Below are 14,307 nucleotides of genomic sequence, written 5' to 3' on the forward strand. Positions count from 1 at the left end.
GTTCACAATAAGGGCACAACAACAAGCCTATAGTAACACTGACAGCATCAGAGCCTCTCCTTGTCTCGTGTTGCTGGTCGCTGGTGTTGCTGTACATGACATAATGCCAATGCATGGGTAAGTTAATGTTTACATAACAATCATCTGCCTTTGTGTGCCTCCTGTGTCTCTCTCTTTCTCAACCCTCTCTGCACTATGTTGCCATTCTCCTTGTCAAGGTTTGTGGAGTAAGGCCTTCCATGTATTTATGATAATCATTCATTACCCCATATGTGATATGAATAACACATTACACTGGATCATATATTTGATTTTATTCAAGAATTATGATATTTGGAAAATGTTGCACATTTTCTCTTCCACATACTGTATACAGAGAGATAAGTAGTCTTGATGATGTCATGCACACACGTCATGACAACGCCCTCATTTCACTTGTGTGCTGTTGCCTGCCAGACCAACAACAAATCAGTTTAGCCAGTTAGCCTGTGAAAGCTTTGCTATTAAAGCAAGGTTTTTGTTTTAGAATTTTGATTTTTTTAAAATACGAATATGGTCTGTGGTGGATTTACCTGCTCTAAAAACGCGCTTTGTTCCTTAAATGTGGTTTACATTGTGAGTATTGAAGTGGAACACCGTAGCTAGCTAACGTTAGCTTGCTACACAGCTAAACTGGATAGCTAGCAAGCTAGCAAATTGAAGATTGTGTAACTAGCTAGCTAACACTTTTTTTAAATTCCGTTTTAATTAGCTTACGATGTCATCTAACTGGACATATGGGTAATTTCTGACGTAGATTGTTGCTTTTGCTAACGTTAAATGTATTGTGTCATATTTAGCGTTAACATTAGCTAGCTAACCAAATAACGGTAGCCTACTAAAGTTAGCTAACTGCTACATTAGAACGCATCATTGCTTGGGTTGGGTAAAAACATAGCTACATCTGCAAGTGAATAGGTAGTTATCTAGCTATTCGAAACAATACTGTACATTAGCTAGCTAGCTGACCCAGTAGGGTTTTGATTTAGCTATATAACTAGTTCACAGTGAGCGTTATCTCCCTCGACCTCTGAATCGTCACTGACACGTGTTACAGCTGTTCCACAAGGTCCACTCGGTCCTGCCCCCCTCCCTCCCTCCCCCGGGTTCAAGTTTTGGTTTGTGGGTGGGGGGTTTGGAAAACCCTGCTATAGTGCATAGTTCTCCTCTGCCAGCTCAGCCCTTAGATAACAGATCTATCTGTGTGTGTGGTGTTTTTGTTTGGATGCATTCCTCAATCAGCACATTGGCCTAGTTATTATCTTACCTTTCCCATGTCCTCAGCATAAACTGCCTCAACACTGTTGTATCAGCCAGTGGTTCCTTACTTGATTGCTTGTTATTTTACCTCTTGCTATGACTTCTTTTAGGCCTGGTTCCAGATCAGTTTGTGCTGTCTTGCCAACTCCTATGAGCATTGCAAATATGTACCATGACCAAAGGAGTTGACAACACAACCACATCTGGGACCAGGTTAACAGTTCACTGTGTTTGACTACCACCCTCCTCAGCTGGTAGGTCTGTTGCTGATTGGCGTGGCAGCATGGGGGAAGGAGTTTGGCATCGTGTCTAGCATCCACATCATCGGTGGGGTCATAGCTGTGGGCTTCTTCCTGCTTCTCATAGCCATCGTGGGACTCATCGGAGCCATCCACCACCACCAAGTCATGCTCTTCTTTGTATCCTTTATGTGTCCTGTAGGAAGAAGTCTCCTAACGTGGCTCCATTTGAGTCAATCGTTGGGCTTTAATTACAGTTTCCCTGACTTCATTGTATTACAGTTTGGAATAGTGTATATATTAAGTTTTTGTAAGAAAGGTGGAGATCAAATGAAAGATTAACATCTCATGGGAAGTTTTATGACATTTTTTATTGTAAGAAAAAAATATTTGATCAAATATGTGAAAAGTCCAGACTGGGCTTAATGGGTACCGAATGTACCGTTAAATCCATAGATATTCCAAATAAACCAACCTCTTAAATAATCAATTTGAATCCATTTCCAAATGTTGAAAACATTTCTTATGGGATCTTAGATTATATGAATCTCCCCTAAAGTTATAAAAATAAACTGATCATTACTATTCATCATGAAATTACCACTCATAACAGTGGGGTGTCCAATCGTATCCACAGAGATCAATGTGAACCTCGGCTTTTATTTTTGCCAACCAGCACACACCTGATTCAACTATTCATAGACTTAAACAGTTCAAGACCGGATTAGTTGAATCAGGTGTGTTATTGCTTGGTTAGAACACAACCCTGCACCCACACTGGTCCGCTGTGGATAAGAAGCCATGCACAAAGACCATAACGCACGCAAGTTTAACTGAATTATCTAAATGCTGGTTCACATTTGCTGTACTCCTATTATTGTTAATTAGTTCAACTTGTCTCCCTAAAGCCTGTCTGAAGACAGTTTCAAATCTCCCTCTCTACTGTTGCATTACAATGGTACATGTGGTGAACCAAACAATAGAATCACCTGGATGAGAGACAACAATATGACAATGCCCTGGTCCTAACTGCATGAGTAGTCGTCCAATGGTCATCTTCTTGTCTCTCATTTGTTTCCATTTTTGTCTGCTACTTGTAGTTCTTCTATCCCTGATATCCTTAAAATCTTCTCTCTCTGCTGTCGTGTCTTTGGCTATGCCGGATTAAGTGATATGACATGCTATTCTATAAAATAATTTCTTTGTAATTAATATTACCTGATTCAGCTAATCAGGTAAATAATTAACTAGAAAGTCGGGGCACCACAAAATAATGGTTATAGAACTGTTATCTTCCGAATAAACTCTTAAAGAACTAGTAATCATTTACATCAATAGCAGTCAATATTTAATCTTCACCTTATTTAGTCTCATCTGAAAGTTGTAAGTTCTTGGTTATCTTCACGAACCCTGGCAGGAAGTTGAATCAGCAATACAAAATTTGGTTTAATTATTTATTTACTAAATACCTAAATAATCACACAGAATTACGTCTACACAGAATGGATAATTTGATTACAAATTATGTCATAAAGCAAAACGTCCCTAGCGGACGGAACAGATATGACAGCTGGTTACACAAGGAAAGGGGGTTGGGTTTGAGTGAAAGAGCGAGAATACTGAGGAGCAAAGAGGTTTTGTGTGTCTATCGGGCTGTAGGCAGCTATGCTAACGTAAATACAGTATCTTATGCATTCAAAATTACCGCCCATTTGAAAAAGGAAAATGCAATTAATATTTACTCTGAGCTGCGCTTCGATCAGTTGGTCGTAGATAGGAGGCCGGGTTTTCCTTTGAAGAATGTCTGGTGGTAGAATGGATACTTGGTAGTACCATCGTCGTTTGGTAGGACACATACTCTGTCCGTCCTCTCCTAGCCCACGTCTACAGTTGCTGTGCTAACGCAACGGCTAGGGGGTATCACTTCTTTAGTGAATAAGAGTTCAATGTTCATACCAAGTTGCCATACTTTAAGCTCATGCTATATTCTGGCTGGTATAGTCGAAATTCATCCTTCCGGCGTGTAGGTCGTCACCTTCACATTGAAATTCGATGCTAATTTCATCAGGTTCTTGCTGAGGTTGGCTTAGTTCTGTAGGTGGACTTTGTCCTTTCAAACCTCAAATCCACACGCCCTTGGAGCAAAAAGTTCAATTTTCGTCAAGGGGCTTATATAGGATTGGGAGAGAGGGCCGTGTTTCATAGTTTACAACCAGTGTCTGTTCACATGGGCGGGGCCACTGAGTTGAGCATAGTTTACTCATGAAAACCAATTCTCTCATTTAGGAGCTAAAAATTACATTTAATATTTTCACAAATAGTTTCATATTTAAACATTTAAATTGCACAACAATTTCATGTGAATCTGATAACTAGAATGTGTAGATTTTCCAAGAAACAGTTTGTCGTCCTGTCATCAGTAATCATGTCTCAGACACCACCTGAACTGACATCATATTCATTAAGTCCCAACACATATTTTCAACTGGTTGGGATTACCGAAATATGTTTCCGTTTCCCATCTTTTAATGTCACCAGACTCAATGTTAACAAAGGGATTTTCAATAGTCACATTGGTAGAGTAGAGAGAGGAAAAAGGGGAAAAGGTATTTATGGGTGGTCATAAACCTCCCCCCTCAAGGCCAACGTCATGACACTGCATCAATGACTACCTGTCTACTCCAAACATCTTGGAGAGACTACAGAGGCTTTTTAATTGTTCTTACTTTTGGTAAAGGCACCATGGATAGATGCATAACTCTAGTTTGAGTATTTTAATCAACATAAATCAGAAGAAAATACATATTTATGCTCAGGTTCATTGAATATTAGGGATATCAACACACAATCCCCATGTGTTTCAATGCATACTGGGCTTAATTCATGATTTATAGTTTTTAAAAATTGCAAAGAATTGTTTGGGGAATAAATATAAACTATAGACTACAATATTATGCAAAGTTAGTATTGAACAATATTTATTTTCATTTCCAGGGGGTGCTTTGTGTTCTACTGTAACCGTTAAGCCCACCTGAGCTAAAGGTCAAATTGACAAAAATGTGTATGTATAACAATGTTAGTTTAACAGTAAAATAAGACAAAATCCATAAAACAATGTGAGCTGTGAGTTCTTGAGACCTATTATATTGTTGTGGTTCACCATGTTATGTTGCTACTGTATTGACTGTGACGTGGTACGACTGCTAGCATGAAAAACACATGGCTTCATTTGGCAATACTATCATGTGCATATCAACACATTAATCTCTTCATTTTACATGAAGTATGATCACTTATCTGAGAAGATGCACAAAAAAAACATCTGTAAAAATGTGTTTATCTGAGAGTCGCCATCACACAAGTTATTTTGCAGCGTTGAAATTGGCCAGTAGTAGGAACTTACACATGTCAATAACTTAGTAATAAAACATCTGGTTGTCTTCCAATAAAAACTGGTATGGATACAACAACCACATACACTGGTTGAAACACTAAATAGCAGAAAATATTCTTTTTTTTCCCTTCTTTGAATCGAAAGATGGACGTGGGCTTAATAGGTAAGCTTACCCCCTATCTCCCAATGTAGAAACTCTAATGTAGAATGTAGAAACTCCAATGTAGAATGTACTCTGTCTCTCTCTCTCAATATAGGCCTAGTTGATAAATTACCAGTTTGTTGTTTCCTTTAACCGGGCCCTTGTAGTACATGATCATACTTTTCCTGGTATTCCTTGTCCAATTTGGAGTTTCATGCTCCTGCTTGGCCATGAACCAAGACCAGCAGGTGAGTTCCCATAGATCTCTCAAACTCAACTCTGGAGACCTGGGACACCAGGTGGGTGCAATTAATGATCAGGTAGAACAACAAAAAAAACAGCAGGCTCTGGAACTCGTAGGGTAAGATTTGACCCTACCCCCTAGGAACTTGTGTAGATCTGAAAGGAATGACATAGATTCCACTATCCATTTCAGCTATGCCTTGTCAGCTGCTCCCTTCCACTCCCTCTTTCTCTGTAGAATCAATCTTTATGGCTGCGTTTAGACAGGCAGTCCAATTTTGACCAATGGTCTTTGACCAATCAGGGGGAAAAAAGAGCTGATGTGAAAAGATCTGATGTGATTGATCAAAAGACCAATTAGTTGAAAGAAATATAAGAATTGGTCTGCCTGTGTAAACGGAGCCCATGTTCTCTTGTATTTCCACTCATTCATGTCCTCATGGGCCTGTGTGGCTCAGTCGGTAGAGCATGGTGCTTGTAATTGCAAATGATCATGGATTCGATTCCTACCGGGGCCTCCAAAAAAATGTATGCACTCATGACAAAAAGTCGCTTTGGATAAAAGCATCTGCTAAATAGCATTAGTATTATTATTATTATTATTATTATTATACGTCCTCTCTCTTTCCAGGAGAAGCTGCTGAACTCCACCTGGAGTCTGATGAGCAACAACACCAAGGGAGAGCTGGAGGGCCGGCTGGACTGCTGTGGCCTGCTCAACAACACCCTCGGCCAGAGGCAGTTTACCCAGGACTGGTTCAGCTGCAATGCTGTAAGGGTTGGCTGTACTTGTAATGCATGTTCATGCAAAATACTACCTAGAAATAGTTGTACTTGTAATACATGTGTCCTTCTGCTCATACTAAGTATGACAGGGAAATGGTAGCTGGAAAAAAGTATGAAAATGTATGCACCTACAACTGTAAGTCGCTCTGGATAAGAGTTTCTGCTAAATTAATCAAATGTAAAAATGCAGCTGTATTTTACATTTCCCCCTTGTTCATGATTAGTCACCACAGGAAATGACTTGGTTTTATCCATGGGTAATGCCCTGTCACATATAAATATGGGACGTAACGGTCAAGGAAGCTCTGAATGTTTCCCCCTTGCTTTTGCCAGTGTAGTGTGTACCTCGCTCCCTGTGCTTTATCCGAGTATTTGCCAGTTGATCTACTGTTACCAGTACACCACAGCTGAGACTGCGAGCGTGTCTGTCTTCCATTGCAGCCGTGTAAAGACAGGAGAAACTGCTACACCTGTGGTACCATGATGCTACAGCACGCTACAGAGGCTCTGAAGATCCTGGGAGGGGTCGGACTCTTCTTCAGCTTTACTGAGGTGGGTGTCTGAGCTGCGAGCCTTTCTTTAGGCACTTTTTTGCTCTTTTCACACTATCGTGACCACCCGAACTCCAACCAAACGGTGCCAACTTGGATATTTTCACACTGTCCACGATTCCAGACACTATGGTGGATACGCAACCAGGCCAGCTCAGTACATCTTGCTTTGGCTCGGTAGTGTGAAAAGCCATTTGGTATGACCACACCCTTGTCTGAATTATGTAATCATTCTCTTCCAGATTCTTGGGGTGTGGCTGGCAGTGCGCTACAGGAACCAGAAAGACCCCAGAGCCAATCCCAGTGCTTTCCTATAGTCGGTCTAACCCCATCTAATTAATGCAGTACTGTAGATTCCCAATGAGGAGATACACTGGTAGCTGTACATGTAGAGTTGTGCACATCTAGAAACACTCAGGAGTTTAAACTGGACCACAATCATACAAATGGGCTCTGTTCCAAATGGCACCCTAGTCCCTCTATTGTGCACTAGTTTTGACCAGGGCTCCATAGGGCTCTGGTCAAAAGTAGTGCACTATATAGGGAATAGGGTGCTATTTGGGAGACATCTGCGGACAAGAGAGCGCACACAGAAGCTGACACACCCCTCCGATATACACACCATCCTTAAATTCACACTGGACTAAAACACATCGCCTACCTACTGCATTAACCTCTGTTTGTGCAAGCACTCCTCTTCATATTGCCTAGTTTAGATTTAGCGAGAGGTCAAACGTCTCGATTTTGGCAAGGATCCAGATCTTATGTATGATAGGATAAATGGCTACCTCCATTGGGCTATTGCCCAGCCTTGATTTGAGTACTGGATATTTGATGACTGACTATATTCCAACCATGTAACCGCAGACATTCTTTTACACTTGCCCTGCTGCACAGACATACCTACAGTACCTTGTTTTCTCCCATGCCTATTGACAACCCTACTGTGTATAACGTTTAATAAGCAAATTTCATTCACCTTTTCCTCCAACCTGTATGTCGTGTTAATTCTGCTGAGTATGGCCCTCTAGATTAGTGCTAGCTGTGATGTGTGGCACTACAGTATGGTATGTACCGATTGCTGTCAAATGCATTATTCAGGAAGTTTCTATTTTTCTCTCTTAACTTGAGGTGAAATGCTGTGTTGTTGTTTGAAGTCAGATCAAAAAAATCTCAAAGTAATGGTTGTCGCAAAGGAATGGGTGCGCGTTGGAAGTGGTGTGTGATGGAAATGTATGTTTTTCAGATGAATTGATGATGCCGTAGATGCTGGTATTGTATTTTAGAAGTTTGATTTTAGATAGTCAAGTAGTTAATCTGGTAGGATTAAGAATATTTATGAACTGAACTTGTGTAACTGAGCCAACTAATTTAACATTCACATAAGTAGGTAGATCGCCAATGGGACTGCAGCCCTTATTGTTGTACATGTATATAGTCTTTTGAAAGTTTTCAATATCATGAAAGACGGATTTGATGGTTAAGATGATCCACACCTCCTGTATTTCCAATGTTCCTTTGTTTCACAAATGATGTCAATAAGTGTAACGATTTAGTGACCTATGAGGGACATGGTAGTCAAATACACTATGACCTCTCCTGCTACTTAAAGGTATATTACGTTTATTCCTAACTCACTATTGGTTCTCGTCATTGGCAGTTGAAAGTGTAAACAATAGCAATAGTTTACGTCTCTGAACGTCTTTGAATTGGTTTATGATAAGGTAAGAAAGTAGTAAGATCATTTGGTTATGTCTAAGTCTTGTATTCTTCCAAAATATTTGTAATGAGCAATACGATGTTAAATGGCACTTTTAACTAGAAGGGAAATGATCTATTATCGATAATTTCAAGTTTTTAGCTGAAAATCATGCCTAATTTGGTCGAAGCGATAGTGAAAACCTGCTGTACTTGTTTTATTTTCCGTAATCCTCAGTTTGTTTGTGCATTTGTTGTTTTGCTGCCTGATGTCATTGGTTTTGTCCTCATTTGCCGACATGATTTTGTTCAACAGTGTTGAACTCATTTTTAAAGTGTTTTGAAAATGCACAGCAGACATGTTTCTTTTAATGGACTTAATATTCTGCTTTTAGTAAGGTGCTTTCGTTAAAACACATTACTGCTTGTTCTATGTCTTACACAGAGGTGTGGAGGAGTGGCATCTCATCTGGCCTCTGTTGATCTGGATCAACCTGTGGGACTAAGATGAATTGAAATGTCAGCGCTTGTATTACTTGAACCACTTATGGTGAATGAATATGGTTTTGATGGTGGATATGGTGCTTGAGTGGAGCCACTACAAGGTCTAATGCATATATATATATTATCTGTACGCATTATATTAACTCTGTACCTTATAGACCATGTACCCTACTTAAAACCTTGTGCACTTGTTATCCCAATTGTACCCTATCTTGAATTTTTGAGACTTCAATTTCCAAATAAAAATGACAAGATAGGATAAATGTTTTACGTTGACTATTTTGAGACTCACTTCTAGGCAGGATTTTATCTCAATTCACATTTGAGTAGTTATTGTAATACACATGTTATCCATGGCCAGCTAAGGATTAGCTTGTTTTACAATGTGCAGCTCTCTCTATGTACCACACAGTGGCAGCACAGCGCTTATACCAATTCAGCTGCACAACATCCATATTCAATTGCTTAAAGAAGGAGTCAAGAGGAACTAGAAAAGGTGGACTATAGCAATATATTCCTGGAAGATCAGCTGACCAACATGAACGGTATGATAGAGGTATTTAGTCCTGTATGTATTGAATATAAATGCCACATACTGTACATTTTCTAGTCAGGTTTTAAGGGGCCAGGACTGGGAAAAAAATATTGAGGAAATTCTCTCAGACAATTGTAAATGTATGAGGTAGTTTCCCCGACACAGGTAAAGCCTAGTCCTGGACTAAAAAAATCTTACTCCTTGGAGAATCTCCACTGAAAGTGCTTTTTAATCCAGGTCTAGGCTTCATATGTGTCCAGAAATCTGAATCCTTTTCATGTCCATAATGTAAATCTATTGGTCCTCTTGTTGGGTCCCATGACAGCAGACTCTGGGTAATAATATACAAGAGACCATGTAGTTACAGGCATTACTTTCCCAATTCAAATAAATGGCACATCCTTTTAAGTAAGCAAAAACAAGTTTACTAACAATGGGAACATAATCTGAGTATCCCTAATTCCCTAGTCTATCCCTCCATGACATGAGATTGCTACCACCATAGTATGTTTACATTGGTTTTATGGGGGACTGATATTGACATATTGAATAAACAATATTCCGATACGTTGTACCATAGTTCATGCAAATTTTCAACACCCGCCCCTAGATGGGATGTAACCAAATCACATGCGGGTGTTTTAATAGGCTACATATACGACTTGGCCGGGTGGTGTACCTGCATACAGGTCGGGCGGGGCCTATCCCCTGGAGTGTAATAGGAACATTTATGTAAGTAAAATGTGCCTAGTAAGGGCTTTGGGTCCTCAGAGTTTCCGGTATGCGGATGGCGGTGTGGTTTGGACACCTCGCTGGTCCACAAACTGGGTGTGTGTTTGTGTGTGTGGTTTGAACACCTCGCTGGTCCCCATCATCCCCATCCTGTCAGTGTGCTCTCCTGAGGGCCTACTGCCAGGCCGTGTCCCAAATGGCACCCTATTCCCTATTTAGTGCACTACTTTTGACCAGGGCTCAAAGGGCTTTGGTCAAAAGTAGTGCACTAAATAAGGAATACGGTGCCATTTGGGACTGAACCCGTTCCCTACCCTGTGATGCATGTCCATATGCCGGGTGTATTAACTTGGAGGAGTGGAGGAGCTGTGGAGATTCACACCAACAGGGACAACCATCTGGCCCTATAATGATATTTGATGTGGTTGTGTGTGTTTGTGTCATGTAATGTACAATGCCTTTTCAGAGACATAAGTAACGAATACCATATGCATCCTACAATATCTTAAAATTATGGATTATACATTATATAAGAGATCTGATAACATGGCTGTTTATCTATCTAGTTAGCATAATAAGTATATCTAATTAGCATAATAATAAAACAAATCTAGAGATATCTGGTACATACATTTTTACATAGGCTGAGTTTCAATCCACCGCGTCTGCCGATGTCGGCCTTCAGCGGTGGAAGGTGGCAGAGCCACAGAGGTGTTTGTCATCTCGAAAATTGGTCTTCTCACAAAAATGTCTGTAGCTTCCAAACAATTTGGCCTACAAACTAATATGACTAATATGGAAAGAAGAGATTCTCATGACTACGACCCCCACAAGCGTCTTGGGACTCGTCTGAAGTCAGTACAGCCGATCTGCCAACTTCTGTCTGTAGCGTCCGTACTCTTTGGGCTACACACTAATATGACCCCAACATCGAAAGGTGAGACTCACGAACACTTACATGTGTTGTTGTTTTTCTCTAGGACGCCCACAAGCCTCACTAAACTCACAAGAGTTTAGAAAAAATAATTATGGAAGTATACTGTATATGGAAGTACTTTAGTTACAATAATAAGGGGTTAAATATGAGTAATTAAATCAAATGTAAAAAATCCTGATCTTTCTTATATCTCTCTTTTTTTTTTCCCTGTCTTTTTTCCAATGTATAGATACAGTTGAAGTCCGAAGTTTACATACACCTTAGCCAAATACATTAAAACTCAGTTTTTCACAATTCCTGACATTTAATCCTCGTGAAAATTCCCTGTCTTAGGTCAGTTAAGGTCACCACTTTATTTTAAGAATGTGAAATGTCAGAATAACAGTAGAGAGAATGATTTATTTCAGCTTTTATTTCTTTCACCACATTCCCAGTGGGTCAGACGTTTACATACACTCAATTAGTATTTGATAGCATTGCCTTTAAATTGTTTAACTTGAGTCAAACGTTGCGGGTAGCCTTCCAGAAGCTTTCCACAATAAATTGGGTCAGTTAAAATTGGGTCAGTTACACCAGCTCCTGACAGAGCTGGTGTAACTGAGTCAGGTTTGTAGGTCTCCTTGCTCGCACATGTTTTTTCAGATCTGCCCACAAATTTTCTATGGGATTGAGGTTGGGGCTTTGTGATGGCCACTCCAATACCTTGACTTTGTTGTCCTTAAGCCATTTTGCCACAACTTTGGAAGTATGCTTGGGGTCATTGTCCATTTGGAAGACCCATTTGCGACCAAGCTTTAACTTCCTGACTGATGTCTTGAGATGTTGCTTCAATATATTCACATAATTTTCCTACCTCATGCAGCCATCTATTTTGTGAAGTGCACCAGTCCCTCCTGCAGCAAAGCACCCCGCACAACATGATGCTGCCACCCCTCTGCTTCACGGTTGGGATGGTGTTCTTCAGCTTGCAAGCCTTCCCCTTTTTCCTCCAAACATAACATTGGTCATTATGGCCAAACAGTTCTATTTTTGTTTCATCAGACCAGAGGACATTTCTCCAAGAAGTACGATCTTTGTCCCCATGTGCAGTTGCAAACCGTAGTCTGGCTTTTTTATGGTGGTTTTGGAGCAGTGGCTTCTTCCTTGCTGAGCGCCCTTTCAGGTTATGTTGATATAGAACTCGTTTTACTGTGGATATAGATACTTTTGTGCCTGTTTCCTCCACCATCTTCACAAGGTCCTTTGCTGTTGTTCTGGGATAGATTTGCACTTTTCGCACCAAAGTACGTTCATCTCTAGGAGACATCTCTAGGAGTACGTTCATCTCTAGGAGACATCTCTAGGAGTACGTTCATCTCTAGGAATGCTTTTCCTTCTTGAGCAGTATGACAGCTGCGTGGTCCCATGGTGTTTATACTTGCATACTATTTTTTGTACAGATGAACGTGGTACCTTCAGGCTTTGGAAATTGCTCCCAAGGATGAACCAGACTTGTGGAGGTCTACAATTTTTTTTCTGAGGTCTTGGCTGATTTCTTTTGATTTTCCCATGATGTCAAGCAAGGAAGCACTGAGTTTGAAGGTAGGCCTTGAAATACATCCACAGGTACACCTACAATTGACTTAAATGATGTCAATTAGCCTATTAGATGCTTCTAAAGCCAATTTTCTGGAATTTTCCAAGCTGTTTAAAGGCACAGTCAACTGATACAGTGAATTATAAATTAAATAATCTGTGTAAACAATTGTTGGAAAAATGACTTGTGTCATGCACAAAGTAGATGTCCTAACCAATTTGCCAAAACTATAGTTTGTTAACAAGAAATTTGTGGAATGGTTGAAAAACAAGTTTTAATGACACCAAGTGTATGTAAACTTCTGACTTCAACTGTATGTTATTCAATGCGTTTCTATGGGCAAATATCAGACCAAATTCAATGTTTCATCAAATAATACAACATTTAAAACATGATACTTCCAGGGATCCTTATATTCCATCTTAAAACAATTGCATGTTTGTAGCTTATTAGAAACCCAGCCCTGGGTCCTTGTATCTTAGGGGTAATTATTTTTTATAATTGAACGTAACATTGCAACCACAGGGCATCAATACCGACATAGAATGTTGTTTGGAAAAAGTAACTGATATTTCTCTATTATTTTAGATGATGGCTGCCGTCTTAACGGCTCTTAACCAACCATGCTATTTTTTGCTGTTGAGTGTTATTCGTAACCTGTTTTGCACATAATGTTGCGGCTACCGTCTCTTATGACTGAAAAGAGCTTCTGGACATCAGAACTGCGATTACTCACCTCATATTGGATGAAGAGTTTTCTTCAATGAGTCGGGCGGGAGGGATATACTTCAGACACCCGACCAGGCCCAGATCCCAGTCATTCGCTGGAGAAGGAAACTGAGATTTCGCGGAAAAAGATCAGGATGCCTTGTGAGGATCAGGCGACGAGTGGCTAATCTGCCTTTGCCTTCCGTCCTGCTAGCTAACGTTCAATCGAAGTAAAATAAATGGGACAAACTGAAAGCACGTATATCCTACCAACGGGACATTAAAAACTGTAATATCTTATGTTTCACAGAGTCGTGGCTGAACAACGACATTAAGAACATACAGCTGGCGGGTTATACACGTAGGATAGAACAGCAGCCTCTGGTAAGACACGGGCGGTGAACAACAGCTGGTGTGCGATATCTAAGGAAGTCTCAAGGTTTTGCTCACCTGAGGTAGAGTATCTCATGATAAGCGATAGGTCACACAATCTACCTAGAGTTTTCATCTGTATTTTTCATAGCTGTCTACATACCACAAACCGATGCTGGCACTAAAACCGCACTCAATGAGCTGTATACCGCCACAAGCAAACACGAAAACGCTCATCCAGAGGCGGCGCACCTAGTAGCCGGGGACTTTAATGCAGGGAAACTTAAATCAGTTTTACCTCATTTCTATCAGCATGTTAAATGTGCAACCAGAGGGGAAAAAACTCTAGACCACCTTTACTCCACACACAGAGACACGTACAAAGCTCTACCTCGCCCTCTGTTTGGCAAATCTGAACATAATTCTATCCTCCTGAATCCTGCTTACAAGCAAAAATTAAAGCAGGTGTCACGTTCTGATCTTTATTTCCTTTGTTTTGTATTTATTTAGTATGGTCAGGGTGTGAGTTGGGGTGGGCAGTCTATGTTTGTTTTTCTATGATTTGGGGATTTGTATGTTTCGGCCTAGTAT

At 40.3% G+C, this 14,307-nt stretch overlaps 1 protein-coding gene across 1 annotated transcript; it reads left to right on the forward strand.

Moving 5' to 3' along the window:
• Positions 1-405: 405 nt before the first annotated feature.
• tspan31 (tetraspanin 31) lies at positions 406-9,120 on the forward strand. Its single transcript, XM_020459037.2, has 6 exons — positions 406-615; positions 1,551-1,718; positions 5,242-5,322; positions 5,949-6,089; positions 6,545-6,655; positions 6,897-9,120. The coding sequence occupies exons 1-6, from the start codon at positions 553-555 to the stop codon at positions 6,969-6,971; spliced, it is 639 nt and encodes a 212-aa protein (XP_020314626.1). The 5' UTR covers positions 406-552; the 3' UTR covers positions 6,972-9,120.
• The last annotated feature ends 5,187 nt before the right edge of the window (positions 9,121-14,307 follow it).

Source organism: Oncorhynchus kisutch, linkage group LG24 (genome assembly GCF_002021735.2).
Source record: "Oncorhynchus kisutch isolate 150728-3 linkage group LG24, Okis_V2, whole genome shotgun sequence".
Taxonomy (NCBI): Eukaryota; Metazoa; Chordata; class Actinopteri; order Salmoniformes; family Salmonidae; genus Oncorhynchus; species Oncorhynchus kisutch.

Excerpts from the sequence above, each read along its gene's own strand:
- tspan31 (XM_020459037.2), top strand. The coding sequence starts at position 553 with ATGGTCTGTGGTGGATTTACCTGCTCTAAAAACGCGCTTTGTTCCTTA. Across the intron at positions 5,323-5,948 it reads CCATGAACCAAGACCAGCAG|GAGAAGCTGCTGAACTCCAC; the intron begins GTGAGTTCCCAT and ends CTCTCTTTCCAG. Across the intron at positions 6,656-6,896 it reads TCTTCTTCAGCTTTACTGAG|ATTCTTGGGGTGTGGCTGGC; the intron begins GTGGGTGTCTGA and ends ATTCTCTTCCAG.